Source organism: Heptranchias perlo, chromosome 31, assembly GCF_035084215.1.
Source record: "Heptranchias perlo isolate sHepPer1 chromosome 31, sHepPer1.hap1, whole genome shotgun sequence".
NCBI classification, from domain to species: Eukaryota; Metazoa; Chordata; class Chondrichthyes; order Hexanchiformes; family Hexanchidae; genus Heptranchias; species Heptranchias perlo.
This window is the reverse complement of record NC_090355.1, coordinates 37316922-37332897: the sequence shown is the minus strand read 5'-3', so window position 1 is coordinate 37332897 and position 15976 is coordinate 37316922. Positions and strand designations below refer to the sequence as shown.

The 15976-nt window shown below is 47.0% G+C and overlaps 1 protein-coding gene across 5 annotated transcripts in view; it reads left to right on the top strand.

Annotated features, from left to right (window-relative positions):
* LOC137300753 (divergent protein kinase domain 1B-like) overlaps positions 1-15976 on the top strand; it is a 142060-nt gene that overhangs the window by 108005 nt on the left and 18079 nt on the right. For all 5 annotated transcript variants that reach the window (XM_067970028.1, XM_067970027.1, XM_067970026.1 and 2 more), the window contains one exon: positions 15552-15686. In XM_067970028.1, coding sequence (XP_067826129.1) covers positions 15552-15686 — 135 coding nt within the window. The remainder of the gene's footprint in view (positions 1-15551; positions 15687-15976) is intronic.

Genomic DNA, 15976 nt, shown 5'->3' with positions numbered 1-15976 from the left:
CCCAAAGTGCTGTAAGCTGCGGGGCTACAGACCGGGTGCTGGAAGGTGGGATTAGAATTGGCAACTGGTTGTTCTTCGAGCCGGCGCGGACACGATGGGCCGAATGGCCCCCTTCTGTGCTGTATCTTTTCACACCTCTCCTCTTTGACTACTACGTCCGGATCATCCCTTTCCTTTGTGAATACAGAGATAAAATATTCATTTATAACCCTACCCACATCCTCTGCTTCTGCACACAAGTTCCCCTTAACATCCCTGATAAGTCCCGTCTTTTCCTTAGCTATCCTCTTGTTCTCAATGTACTGATAAAACATCTTTAGGTTTTCTCTAATCTTACTAGCTAATATTTTTTCATGCCCTCTCTTTGCTTTCCTTATTTCCTTTTTTACGTCATCCATGTACTTTCTATACTCCTAGGCTTTCTGCAGTATTTAGCTTTCTATGACAGTCATAAGCTTTCTTTTTCTGCTTTATCTTGCCCCGTATACTTCGAGACAACCTGGAGGCTCAAGATTTGGCAGTGCCACCCATTTTCTTTGAGGGGACGTGTCTGCACTGTACCCGTAGAATTTCACTTTTTAGTGCCTCCCACTGGCTTGCCACTGATTTCTCCTCAAGTATTTGTGTCCAGTCCACTTCTGCCAAATCACCTCTTAGTTCTGTAAAATCTGCTTTCCCCCAATTTAAAATGTTTACTCCTGATTTAACTCTGTCCTTTTCCATAATAATGCTAAAACTAACTGAATTGTGGTCACTATCCCCAATATGGTCACCCACTGTCACTTCACCCACTTGCCCATCTTCATTTCCCAGGACTAAATCTAGAATTGCATCCCCTCTTGTTGAGCTTGTCACGTACTGGCTAAAAAAGTTCTCCTGGACACCGATCAAGAATTTTGCGCCCTCTGTGCCCCTCACACTGTTTGAATCCCAGTTGATGTTCGGGTAGTTGAAGTCCCCGACTATTATTGCCCTACTATTTTTGCACTCAGAAATTTGCCTACATATTTGTTCTTCTACCTCCCTTTCGCTATTCGGGGGTCTATGGTACACTCCTAGTAGTGTGACTGCCCCTTTTTTATTTCTTAGCTCAACCCATATGGCCTCGATTGATGATCCATTTAGCATATCATCCCTTCTCACAACTGGAATTGATTCTTTAAACAATAATGTTACCCACCCCCCCCCCTCCTCTTTTATCACCCACTCTATCCTGCCTGAAAACTCTATATCCAGGGATATTGAGCTGCCAGTTATCCCCCTCTTTAAGCCAGGTTTCCATTATAGCAATGATATCATGCTGCCATGTGTCTATCTGTGCCCTTAGTTCATCTGCTTTGTTTGTAATACTCCTTGCATTGAAGTATATACCCTTTAACCCCGTCAAATTCCTGTGCTGAACACTATTTAACCTTTGCTTCTTTTGCCTTTCTGAGTCACTAACTACGTCACTAACTGCGTTTCTACTTCCCGTTTCCTGGTCTGAATTTGTCCTATCTGTCCCTGCCCTTTGGTTCCCATCCCCCTGCCATACTAGTTTAAATCCTCCCCAACACAACTAGCAAATGCCCCCCGCGAGGATATTGGTCCCAGTTCCGCTTGGGTGCAACCCGTCCAGCTTGTGCAGGTCCCGCCTTTCCCAGAATCATCCCAATGCCTCAGGAATTTAAACTCCTCCCTCCTACACCATCTCTCAAGCCACGTATTCATCTGGTCTATTCTCCTATTTCTGCTCTCGCTAGCACGTGGCACTGGGAGTAATCCTGAGATTACTACCTTAGAGGTCCTGCTTTTTAATTTATTTCCTAACTCCCTATATTCTGCTTGCAGGACCTCATCCTTTTTTTTTTACCGATTTTGTTGGTACCGATATGGACCACGACTACTGGCTGTTCACCCTCCCCCTTCAGTATGTCTTGCAGCTGCTCCGTGACATCCTTGACCCTAGCACCAGGGAGGCAACATATCATCCTGGAGTCACGTCTGCGGCCGCAGAAACGCCTATCTGTTCCCTTTACAATGGAATCCCCTATCACTATTGCTGTCCCATTCTTTTTCCTCCCCTCCTGTGCAGCAGAGCCACCTGTGGTGCCCCGGTCTTGGCTCTTGCTGCTTTCCCCTGATAAGCCATCTCCCCCAGCAATATCCAAAGTGGAATATCTGTTTGAAAGGGAGGTGGCCCCAGGGGACTCCTGCTCTACCTGCCTAGTCCTTTTACTCTGCCTGGCGGTCACCCATTTCCTTTCTGCCTGCGTAATCTTTACCTGCGGTGTGACCACCTCACTGAACGTGCTATCCACGATAATCTCAGCATCGCGGATGCTCCACAGTGAATCCACCCGCAACTCCAGCTCCGAAATGTGGTTAGCCAGTAGCTGCAGCTGGACACACTTCCTGCACACATGGTCGCCAGGGACACCTGTAGTGTCCATGACTTCCCACATAGTGCAGGAGGAGCATATCACGGGTGCGAGCTCTGCTGCCATGACTTGCCTTAGATTAAGCTCATTAGTTACTCCCTTTAAGGAGTTTACTCCTTTAAATTACTCTTAATTTAGAGAATGTTAACTACACTAGGGACCTTGATTCACTAAAAAACGCTACTTGCTATAACTAAATTAAGTTTAGTATTTTTTTTAAAACATTTAGTTTTATGCTATAAGTTACTTCCTAAGAACATAAGAAATAGGAGCAGGAGTAGGCCATCCGGCCCCTCGAGCCTGCTCCCCCATTCAACAAGATCATGGCTGATCTTCTACCTCAACACCATTTTCCTGCACCATCCCCATATTCCTTGATGCCTTTAATATCTATAAATCTATCGATCTCTGTTTTGAATGTACTCAATGACTGAGCCTCCACAGCCCTCTGGGGTAGAGAATTCCAAAGATTCACCACCCTCTGAGTGAAGAAATTTCTCCTCATCTCAGTCTTAAATGGCCTACCCTTTATTCTGAGACTGTGACCCATGGTTCTAGACTCCCCAGCCAGGGGAAACATCCTCTTTGCATCTACCCTGTCGAGCCCTGTAAGAATTTTGTATGTTTCAATCAGATCACCTCTCATTCTTCTAAATTCTAGAGAATCCAGGCCTACTTGACTCAATCTCTCCTCATACGACAATCCCACCATCCCAGGAATCAGTCTGGTGAACCTTCGTTGCACTCCCTCTATGGCAAGTATATCCTTTCTTAGGTAAGGAGACCAAAACTGCACACAATACTCCAGGTGCGGTCTCACCAAGACCCTGTATAATTGCAGTAAGACATCTTTACTCCTGTACTCAAATCCTCTCGTAATAAAGGCCAACATACCATTTGCCTTCCTAATTGCTTGCTGCACCTGCATGTTAGCTTTCAGTGACTCACCCAGGTCCCTTTGAACATCAACATTTCCCAATCTTTCACCATTTAAAAAATACTCTGCATTTCTGTTTTTCCTACCAAAGTGGATAACTTCACATTTTTCCACATTATATTCCATCTGCCATGTTCTTGCTCACTTAGCCTGTCTATATCCCTTTGAAGCCTCTTGGCATCCTCCTCACAACTCACATTCCCACCTAGTTTTGTGTAATCAGCAAACTTGGAAATATTATAGAATCATAGAAGTTTACAACATGGAAACAGGCCCTTCGGCCCAACATGTCCATGTCGCCCAGTTTATACCACTAAGCTAGTCCCAATTGCCTGCACTTGGCCCATATCCCTCTATACCCATCTTACCCATGTAACTGTCCAAATGCTTTTTAAAAGACAAAATTGTACCCGCCTCTACTACTGCCTCTGGCAGCTCGTTCCAGACACTTACCACCCTTTGAGTGAAAAAATTGCCCCTCTGGACCCTTTTGTATCTCTCCCCTCTCACCTTAAATCTATGTCCCCTCGTTATAGACTCCCCTACCTTTGGGAAAAGATTTTGACTATCGACCTTATCTATGCCCCTCATTATTTTATAGACTTCTATAAGATCACCCCTTAACCTCCTACTCTCCAGGGAAAAAAGTCTCAGTCTATCCAACCTCTCCCTATAAGTCAAACCATCAAGTCCTGGCAGCATCCTAGTAAATCTTTTTTGCACTCTTTCTAGTTTAATAATATCCTTTCTTTAATAGGGTGACCAGAACTGTACACAGTATTCCAAGTGTGGCCTTACTAATGTCTTGTACAACTTCAACAAGACATCCCAACTCCTGTATTCAATGTTCTGACCAATGAAACCAAGCATGCTGAATGCCTTCTTCACCACCCTATCCACCTGTGATTCCACTTTCAAGGAGCTATGAACCTGTACTCCTAGATCTCTTTGTTCTATAACTCTCCCCAACGCCCTACCATTAACGGAGTAGGTCCTGGCCCGATTCGATCTACCAAAATGCATCACCTCACATTTATCTGAATTAAACTCCATCTGCCATTCATCGGCCCACTGGCCCAATTTATCAAGATCCCGTTGCAATCCTAGATAACCTTCTTCACTGTCCACAATGCCACCAATCTTGGTGTCATCTGCAAACTTACTAACCATGCCTCCTAAATTCTCATCCAAATCATTAATATAAATAACAAATAGCAGCGGACCCAGCACCGATCCCTGAGGCACACCGCTGGTCACAGGCCTCCAATTTGAAAAACAACCCTCTACAACCACCCTCTGTCTTCTGCCGTCAATCCAATTTTGTATCCAATTGGCTACCTCACCTTGGATCCTGTGAGATTTAACCTTATGTAACAACCTACCATGCGGTACCTTGTCAAAGGCTTTGCTAAAGTCCATGTGGACCACGTCTACTGCACAGCCCTCATCTATCTTCTTGGTTACCCCTTCAAAAATCTCAATCAAATTTGTGAGACATGATTTTCCTCTCACAAAACCATGCTGACTGTTCCTAATCAGTCCCTGCCTCTCCAAATGCCCGTAGATCCTGTCTCTCAGAATACCCTCTAACAACTTACCCACTACAGATGTCAGGCTCACCGGTCTGTAGTTCCCAGGCTTTTCCCTGCCGCCCTTCTTAAACAAAGGCACAACATTTGCTACCCTCCAATCTTCAGGCACCTCACCTGTAGCTGTCGATGATTCAAATATCTCTGCTAGGGGACCCGCAATTTCCTCCCTAACCTCCCATAACGTCCTGGGATACATTTCATCAGATCCCGGAGATTTATCTACCTTGATGTGCGTTAAGACTTCCAGCACCTCCCTCTCTGTAATATGTAGACTCCTCAAGACATCACTATTTATTTCCCCAAGTTCCCTAACATCCATGCCTTTCTCAACCGTAAATACCGATGCGAAATATTCATTTAGGATCTCACTCATCTCTTGTGGTTCCGCACATAGATGACCTTGTTGATCCTTAAGAGGCCCTACTCTCTCCCTAGTTACTCTTTTGCCCTTTATGTATTTGTAGAAGCTCTTTGGATTCACCTTTGCCTTATCTGCCAAAGCAATCTCATGTCCCCTTTTTGCCCTCCTGATTTCTCTCTTAACTCTACTCCGGCAATCACTATACTCTTCAAGGGATCCACTTGATCCCAGCTGCCTATGCATGTCATATGCCTCCTTCTTCTTTCTGACTAGGGCCTCAATCTCCCGAGTCATCCAAGGTTCCCTACTTCTACCAGCTTTGCCCTTCACTTTATAAGGAATGTGCTTACCCTGAACCCTGGTTAACACACTTTTGAAGGCCTCCCACTTACCAGACGTCCCTTTGCCTGCCAACAGACTCTCCCAATCAACTTCTGAAAGTTCCTGTCTAATACCATCAAAATTGGCCTTTCCCCAATTTAGAATTTTAACTTTTGGGCCAGACCTATCATTCTCCATAGCTATCTTAAAACTAATGGAATTATGATCACTGGTCCCAAAGTGATCCCTCACTAACACTTCTGTCACCTGCCCTTCCTTATTTCCCAAGAGGAGGTCAAGTTTTGCCCCCTCTCTAGTTGGGCCATCCACATACTGAATGAGAAATTCCTCCTGAATACACTCAACAAATTTCTCTCCATCCAAGCCCCTAATGCTATGGCTGTCCCAGTCAACGTTGGGAAAGTTAAAGTCCCCTACTGTTACCACCATTATATTTGGTCCCCTCATTCAAATCATTCATATAGATTGTGAATAACTGGGGCCCAAGCACCGATCCCTGCGGTACCTCACTTGTCAGAGTCTGCCAACCTGAAAAAGACCCGTTTATTGCTACCCTCTGTTCTGTCTGTTAACCAATTCTCAATCCATGCCAGTATATTACCCTCAAATTCCATGCGCTCTAACTTTGTTCACCAACCTCCTGTGGGACCTTATCGAAAGCCTTCTGAAAATCCAAATACACCACATCCACTGGTTCCCCCTTATCTATTCTACTAGTTACATCCTCAAAGAACTCCAATAGGTTTGTCAAACATAATGTAAGGACTTGCACAACACCAGGTTATAGTCCAACGGTTTTATTTTAAATCACAAGCTTTCGGAGCTTACCTCCTGATTTCCCTTTCATAAATCCATGTTGACTCTGCCAAATCCTATTATTATTTCCTAAGTGTCCTGTTATCACATCCTTTATCATAGATTCTAGCGTTTTCCCTACTACTGATGTCAGGCTAACAGGTCTGTAGTTCCCTGTTTTCTCTCTCCCTCATCTCTTTTGCTACCCTTCAATCTGCAGGAACCGTTCCAGAATCTATAGAATTTTGGAAGATGACAACCAATGCATCCACTATCTCTATAGCCACCTCTTTCAAAATCCTGGGATGTAGATGGGCCATTTTCCCTCTGGTAACTTTCTCCGGCACCGACCTGGAATATGGAATAAATCAAATGTTTTTATCAGATGGAATCCTCAGAATCAGATTCTGCAACTCTTGCAGTTTTCTGTAAAAGTTAAACCAGTGACTCTGATTATTAACAGTCCCCCAACACTAGTGGGGTCCAAACACACCCTCCAGTTTGGGCCCCTGTTTCTCTACATTAGCCTCCCAGTTTAATAACACTCTCCTGTTGGCTCCCGCCCCCTTTAGTATTCTGTGTTTTACCCTCTGTTCTGCAGTCTGTGCTCTGTACCCTCTGCTGTAACTCCTTTCTGAAGGGAAAGCAAGGCTGAGATTTCCCAGACACTTGTCACCTCCCAACGATGAGTAGAAATGTGGAACTCTATCCCACAAAAAGCAGTAGATGCTAGCTCAATTAATAATCTTAAATTTGAGATTCCTAGATTTTTGCTAGTTAAGACAATTAAGGAATATGGAGCCAAGGTGAATGGATGGAGTTGTGATACAGATCAGCCATGATCTCATTGAATGGCGGAACAGGCTTGAGGGGCTGAATGGCCTATTCCTGTTCCTATGTTCCTCTCACCGCCCCTTCCCTGGGTCACCTTCCCTCTGGTCATTTTCCCTCTGGCTACTTTCTCTGGCACCGACCTGGAATATGGAATAAATCAAACGTTTTTATCAGATGAAATCCTCAGAATATCACTGAATCGGATTCTGCAATTCTGCAGTTTTCTGTAAAAGTTAAACCAGTGACTCTGATTATTAACAGTCCCCCAACACTAGTGGGGTCCAAACACGCCCTCCAGTTTGGGCCCCTGTTTCTCTATATTAGCCTCCCAGTTTAATAACACTCTCCTGTTGGCTCCCGCCCCCTTTAGTATTCTGTGTTTTACCCTCTTCTGCAGTCTGTGCTCTGTACCCTCTGCTGTAACTCCTTTCGGAGGAGAAAGCAAGGCTGAGATTTCCCAGACATTTGTCACCTCCCAGCAATGAGCAGCTGATTGATTGCTGGGCCCCTGATCATTCATTTGTTTCAATGGACCTGCAATTTTCTGGAAGGCCTGTCAGTGGTGTGAGCTTGCAGAGAATTTTAGTCCTTGTGTAAATGCAGCTGATTATATAAAACACTGTACCAGAAGATTATTCAGCCGTGGCTCAGTGTGTACCATTCTCGCCTCTGATTCAGAAGGTTGTGGGTTCAAGTCCCACTCCAAAGACCTGAGCACTTAATCTAGGCTGACACTCCCGGTGCCAGTACTGAGGGAGTGCGTAACTGTTGGAAGTGCTGTCTTTTGGATGAGATGTTAAACTGAGACCCCATCTGCCCTCTCAGGTGGACGTAAAAGATCCCATGGCCACTATTCGAAGAAGAGCAGGGGGAGTTCTCCCCAGTGTCCTGGGCCAATATTTATCCCTCAACCAACATCACTAAAACAGATGGTCTGGTCATTTATTACATGCTGTTTGTGGGATCTTGCTGTGCGCAAATTAGCTGCCGTATTTCCTACATTACAACAGTGACTACGCTTCAAAAGTACTTAATTGGCTGTAAAGCGCTTTGGGACATCCTGAGGTTGTAAAATTCTCTATAGAAATGCAAGCTCTCCCTTTTATTCGGTAGCAGATCTGTGGCATTGCAGGCAGGATGTCAGATGATATGCTGTTTTATAAAGACAGGAGCCTAATACCACAATAACAGAAAGTGCAATATAAAGGGAAGTACAAATTTGAATTTATTTAAAACTTTTCAAGTCCTAAAGTGATTCACAGCCAACAGTGTCATTACTTTTGTAATGTGGTCAAACACAGCAGCCAATTTGAACACAGCCAAGTCCCATAAACAGTGATGAGATAAACAACCAGATAGTACTTTAGTAATGTTGGTTGAGAGATAAATGTTGGCCAGGATCTTGGGAGATCTGGAATGCGCTGCCTGAAAGGGCGGTGGAAGCAGATTCAATAATAAGTTTCAAAAGGGAATTGGATAAATACTTAAAAAGGAAACATTTGCAGGGCTTTGAGGAAAGAGCAGCACAGGCACAATGGGCCGAATGGCCTCCTACTGTCCTGTATCATTCTATGAACTCCCCTGCTGTTCTTCGAATAGTGCTGTGGGATCTTTTACAGCCACCTGAGAGGGCAGCTCCCCCTGCCTGAAGTGACAGTCTGAATTATGGGCTCAAGACTCTAGAGTGGGGCTTGAACCCACAACCAAGAGTCAAAGGTGCTGTGCCAGTGACATAATTCTGCTATGCCTCTTTAAACCACAGAAATTCTTAATTGCTGTTTAGTAAATACAGGGTGAGTTCAGAGTTTAATTGTGTATTTAGGAAAGTTTGCAGATTGGAATGTTCTTGTAAAGTTCAGGCTCCAGCTCAGAACATGGATGATAAGTTAACACTGTATTAACTTTCACATTTCGTCCAGCCCAATGACATCGCTTTGCCCCACAAATGCCAACACCACTCCAAGCCAGCACAAGGTGATACAGAGCACGTACGCCCAGCCCTACTTCAACACTAGGCTAAACATCATGGTCAGACAACCTTTTCTCTCATTTTACCTCCTGCTGTCTCCGCAGAATCGCTTCTGCCGTTTAACTATCTCCTGCTCTCCATTTTACACCTCATTCTGCATCTTCTCCTGGGGTCTGATTGGGTTTTTTCCCGTTCTCCTGATCTGTTCTTTTTTTAATAAGTTTATTTGTAACATCTTCCTGTCATTGCCAGTAACTCCCACCCCCGCCGGATACTGGTAACTCCCCACCCCCGCCGGATACTGGTAACTCCCCACCCCCGCCGGATACTGGTAACTCCCCACCCCCGCCGGATACTGGTAACTCCCCACCCCCGCCGGATACTGGTAACTCCCCACCCCCGCCGGATACTGGTAACTCCCCACCCCCGCCGGATACTGGTAACTCCCCACCCCCGCCGGATACTGGTAACTCCCCACCCCCGCCGGATACTGGTAACTCCCCACCCCCGCCGGATACTGGTAACTCCCACCCCCGCTGGATACTGGTAACTCCCCACCCCCACTGGAATATATAACTCCCTATCCCCACTGGATACTTATAAACTCCCACTCCCACTGGATACATGTGCCTCCCCACCACCACTGGTTACCTGTAACTCCCACCCCCACTGGATACATGTAACCCACTCCCCCACACCCACTGGATACAGGTAACTCCAGCCCCCACTGGATATATATAACTCCCTATCCCCACTGGATACATGTAACTTCTTCAGCCAGAAGTGCCGAGTGGATGATCCATCTCGGCCCTCCCGATATCCCCACCATTACAGAAGCCAGTCTTCAGCCAATTCGATTCACTCCACGTGATATCAAGAAACGGCTGAGTGCACTGGATACAGCAAAGGCTATGGGCCCCGACAACATCCCGGCTGTAATGCTGAAGGCTTGTGCTCCAGAACTAGCCGCGCCTCTAGCCAAACTGTTCCAGTACAGTTACAATACTGACATCTACCCGACAATGTGGAAAATTGCCCAGGTATGTCCTGTCCACAAAAAGCAGGACAAATCCAATCCAACCAATTACCGCCCCATCAGTCTAATCTCAATTATCAGCAAAGTGATGGAAGGTGTCGTCGACAGTGCTATCAAGCGGCACTTACTCACCAATAACCTGCTCACCGATGCTCAGTTTGGGTTCCACCAGGACCATTCGGCTCCAGACCTCATTACAGTCTTGGTCCAAACATGGACAAAAGAGCTGAATTCCAGAGGTGAGTTGAGAGTGACTGCCCTTGACATCAAGGCAGCATTTGACTGAGTGTGGCATCAAGGAGCCCTAGTAAAATTGAAGTCAATGGGAGTCAGGGGCAAAACTCTCCAGTGGCTGGAGTCATACCTAGCACAAAGGAAGATGGTAGTGGTTGTTGGAGGCCAATCATCTCAGCCCCAGGACATTGCTGCAGGAGTTCCTCAGGGCAGTGTCCTAGGCCCAACCATCTTCAGCTGATTCATCAATAACCTTCCCTCCATCATAAGGTCAGAAATGGGGATGTTCGCTGATGATGGAACAGTGTTCAGTTCCATTTGCAACCCCTCAGATAGTGAAGAAGTCCGAGCCCGCATGCAACACGACCTGGACAACATCCAGGCTTGGGCTGATAAGTGGCAAGTAACGTTCGTACCAGTCAAATGCCAGACAATGACCATCTTCAACAAGAGAGTCCAACCACTTCCCCTTGACATTCAATGGCATTACCATCGCCGAATCCCCCACCATCAACATCCTGGGGGTCACCATTGACCAGAAACTGAACTGGACCAGCCACATAAATACTGTGGCTGTAAGAGCAGGTCAGAGGCTGGGTATTCTGCGGCGAGTGACTCACCTCCTGACTCCCCAAAGCCTTTCCACCATCTACAAGGCACAAGTCAGGGTACGGTAGCATAGTGGTTATGTTACTGGACTAGTAATCCAGAGGCCTGGACTAAAAATCTGCAGTCATGAGTTCAAATCCTGCCACGGCAGCTGGCAAATTTAAATTCAATTAATTAAATAAAAATCTGGAATTAAAATACTAGTATCAGTGATGGTGGCCATGAAACTACCGCATTGTCGTAAAAACCCATCTGGTTCACTAATGCCCTTTAGGGAAGGAAACCTACCGTCCTTACCTTGTCTGGCCAATATGTGACTCCAGACCCACAGCAATGTGGTTGATTCTTAATTGCCCTCTGAAATGGCCTAGCAAGCTACTCAGTTGTAAAATCTCACTGCGAAAAATCATAATAAGAATAAAACCGGACAGACCACTAGGCACTGGACACGACAATGGCAAACCAAGCCCAGTCGACCCTGCAAAGTCCTCCTCACTAACATCTGGGGACTTGTGCCGAAATTGGGAGAGCTGTCCCACAGACTAGTCAAGCAACAGCCTGACATAGCCATACTCACAGAATCATACCTTTCAGCCAACGTCCCAGACTCTTCCATCACCATCCCTGGGTATGTCCTGTCCCATCGGCAGGACAGACCCACCAGAGGTGGCGGTACAGTGATATACAGTCAGGAGGGAGTGGCCCTGGAAGTCCTCAACATTGACTCTGGACCCCATGACATCTCATGGCATCAGGTCAAACATGGGCAAGGAAACCTCCTGCTGATTACCACCTACCGCCCTCCCTCAGTTGATGAATCAGTCCTCCTCCATGTTGAGCACCATTTGGAGGAAGCACTGAGGGGAGCAAGGGCACAAAACGTACATCTGGGTGGGGGACTTCAATGTCCATCACCAAGAGTGGCTCGGTAGCACCACTACTGACCGAGCTGGCCGAGTCCTGAAGGACATAGCTGCCAGACTGGGTCTGCGGAGGGTGGTGAGCGAACCAACACGAGGGAAAAACTTACTTGACCTCGTGCTCACCAATCTACCTGTCGTAGATGCATCTGTCCATGACAGTATTGGTAGGAGTGACCACCGCACAGTCCTCGTGGATATGAAGTCCCGTCTTCGCACTGAGGACACCATCCAACATGTTGTGTGGCACTACCACCGTGCTAAATGGGATAGATTCAGAACAGATCTAGCAGCTCAAAACTGGGCACCTATGAGGCACTGTGGGCCAGCAGCAGCAGCAGAATTGTATTCCAGCACAATCTGTAACCTCATGGCCTGGCATATTCCTCACTGCCATTACCAACAAGCCAGGGGATCAACCCTGGTTCAATGAGGAGTGTAGAAGAGCATGCCAGGGGCAGCACCAGGCGTACCTCAAAATGAGGTGCCAACCTGGTGAAGCGACAACTCAGGATTACATGCATGCTAAACAGCGGAAGCAACATGCTATAGACAGCTAAGCGATTCCACAACCAGCGGATCAGATCAAAGCTCTGCAGTCCTGCCACATCCAGTCATGAATGGTGATGGACAATGAAACAACTATCGGGTGGAGGAGGCTCTACAAACATCTACCCTTCCTCAATGATGGCGGAGTCCAGCACGTGAGTGCAAAAGACAAGTCTGAAGCGTTTGCAACCATCTTCAGCCAGAGTGCCGAGTGGATGATCCATCTCTGCCTCCTCCCGATATCCCCACCATCACATCTACTTTCAATCATCAGCAAAGTGATGGAAGGTGTCGTCGACAGTGCTATCAAGTGGCACTTACCAATAACCTGCTCACCGATGCTCAGTTTGGGTTCCGCCAGGACCACTCGGCTCCAGACCTCATTACAGCCTTGGTCCAAACATGGACAAAAGAGCTGAATTCCAGAGGTGAGGTGAGAGCGACTGCCCTTGACATCAAGGCAGCATTTGACTGAGTGTGGCACCAAGGAGCCCTAGTAAAATTGATGTCATTGGGAATCAGAGGGAAAACTCTCCCGTGGCTGGAGTCATACCTAGCACAAAGGAAGATGGTAGTGGTTGTTGGAGGCCCCAGGACATTGCTGCAAGAGTTCCTCAGGGCAGTGTCCTAGGACCAGCCATCTTCATCTGCTTCATCAATGACCTTCCCTCCATCATAAGGTCAGAAATGGGGATGTTCACTGATGATTGCACAGTGTTCAGTTCCATTCGCAATCCCTCAAATATTGAAGCAGTCCGAGCCCACATGCAGCAAGACCTGGACAACATCCAGGCTTGGGCTCATAAGTGGCAAGTAACATTCACGCCAGATAAGTGCCAGGCAATGACCATCTCCAACAAGAGAGAGTCTAACCACCTCCCCTTGACATTCAATGGCATTACCATCGCCGAATCCCCCACCATCAACATCCTGGAGGTCACCATTGACCAGAAACTGAACTGGACCAGCCATATAAATACTGTGGCTACGAGAGCAGGTCAGAGGCTGGGTATTCCGCGGCGAGTGACTCACCTCTTGACTCCCCAAAGCCTTTCCACCATCTACAAGGCACAAGTCAGGAGTGTGATGGAATACTCTCCACTTGCTCGGATGAGTGCAGCTCCAACAACACTCAAGAAGCTCGACACCATCCAAGATTAAGCAGCCTGCTTGATTGGCACCCCATCCACCACCCTAAACATTCACTCCCTTCACCACCAGCGCACAGTGGCTGCAGTGTGTACCATCCACAGGATGCCCTACAGCAACTCGCCAAGGCTTCTTCAACAGCACCTCCCAAACCCTCGACCTCTACCACCTAGAAGGACAAGAGCAGCAGGCACATGGGAACAACACCACCTGCACATTCCCTTCCAAGTCACACATCATCCTGACTTGGAAATATATCGCCGTTCCTTCATCGTCGCTGGGTCAAAATCCTGGAACTCCCTTCCTAACAGCACTGTGGGAGAACCGTCACCACATGGACTGCAGTGGTTCAAGAAGGCGGCTCACCACCACCTTCTCAAGGGCAATTAGGGATGGGCAATAAATGCTGGCCTCGCCAGCGATGCCCACATCCCATGAACGAATAAAAAAAAGTCAGGAGTGTGATGGAATACTCTCCACTTGCCTGGATGAGTGCAGCTCCAACCACACTCAAGAAGTTCGACACCATCGAGGACAAAGCAGCCCGCTTGATTGGCACCCCATCCACCACCCTAAACATTCACTCCCTTCACCACCGGCGCACCGTAGCTGCAGTGTGTACCATCTACAAGATGCACTGCAGCAACTCGCCAAGGCTTCTTCGACAGCACCTCCCAAACCTGTGACCTCTACCACCTAGAAGGACAACGGCAGAAGGCACATGGGAACACCACCACCTGCACGTTCCCCTCCAAGTCACACACCATCCCGACTTGGAAATATATCGCTGTCCCTTCATCGTCGCTGGGTCAAAATCCTGGAACTCCCTACCCAACAGCACTGGGAGAACCTTCATCACACGGACTGCAGTGGTTCAAGAAGGCGGCTCACCACCACCTTCTCAAGGGCAATTAGGGATGGGCAATAAATGCCGGCCTCGCCAGCGACGCCCACATCCCATGAACGAATTAAAAATAAACTCCCAACCCCCACTGGATACATGTAACTCCCCATCTCCACTGGATACATGTAACCCCCCCCCCCACACCCACTGGCTACATGTAACCCACCCCCACTGGATACATGTAACGCCCCCACCCCCACTGGATACAGGTAACTCCCTACCCTCACTGCATATATGTAACCCCCCTCCCCCTCTCCTCAAAGTCCTTGGGAACATGGGAACAGAAACACCATTTCCATCCATTGGGCTACATACCTCCACCCTGCTCACCTGTACACAATTCAGCAGCCTCGTTTATCACAGAATCGTAGAAAGGTTACAGCATGGAAGGACGCCATTTGGCCCATTGAGACCGCATCGGCTTTATGCAAGAGCAATCCAGCTAGTCCCATTCCCCCGCCCTATCCCCATAGCCCTGCAAATTTTTTCCTTTCAAGTACTTATCCAGTTCCCTTTTGAAGGCCATGATTGAATCTGCCTCCACCACCCCCTCGGGCAGTGCATTCCAGATCCTAACCACTCACTGTGTAAAAAAGTTTTTCCTCATGTCACCTTTGGTTCTTTTGCCAATCACCTTAAATCTATGTCCTCTGGTTCTTGACCCTTCCACCAATGGGAACAGTTACACTCTATCTATTCTGTCTAGACCTAGCAGTTGCCATCATGAAGTTTACAACATTCTCGGCTTCCAGTGTCTCCCTGGTTGGTGATTCCACCTGTTCCCTATCCCCCGCCCGTGTCTATGGTATTCATCCAGGCTACAGCAATGGAGACACCGTCTGTGCAATGAGCTTTTGTGCTTCAAATTCTCGACTAAAAGTGTTTGTGTATATTTGCTAGAAGCGTCTCCCTGGTGTTAAGGTGAAGTACCTGTTCTTGATGTGGTTGGCGATCCTGCTGGGAAGCTGGGTGCTTTACGTGCATTACTCGTCCTACTCCGAACTGTGCCAAGGGCACATCTGCCAAATGATAATTGTAAGTATTAAGAGTTTGGACATTTAGCCTTTTTCAGTTAGTTTGCCTTCTGAGACTGAGGTACTAGCCCAGGGGCCATTGTTGAATCATTAAACAAATCATTTAATTTAAACATAAATCAATAAGTGAGTGAAGCATAACAAGCAGAACTATTAAAAAAAAATCAGCCAGGACTCTTGCTCCTGATTGACACCCAGTAACCTCTTTTGTAAAGTGTGAAGTGTCAATGCTACAGTTCCCTTCAGGACTACATAAAAGCTATCTATAATTAAACAACATCACAAGTAAAA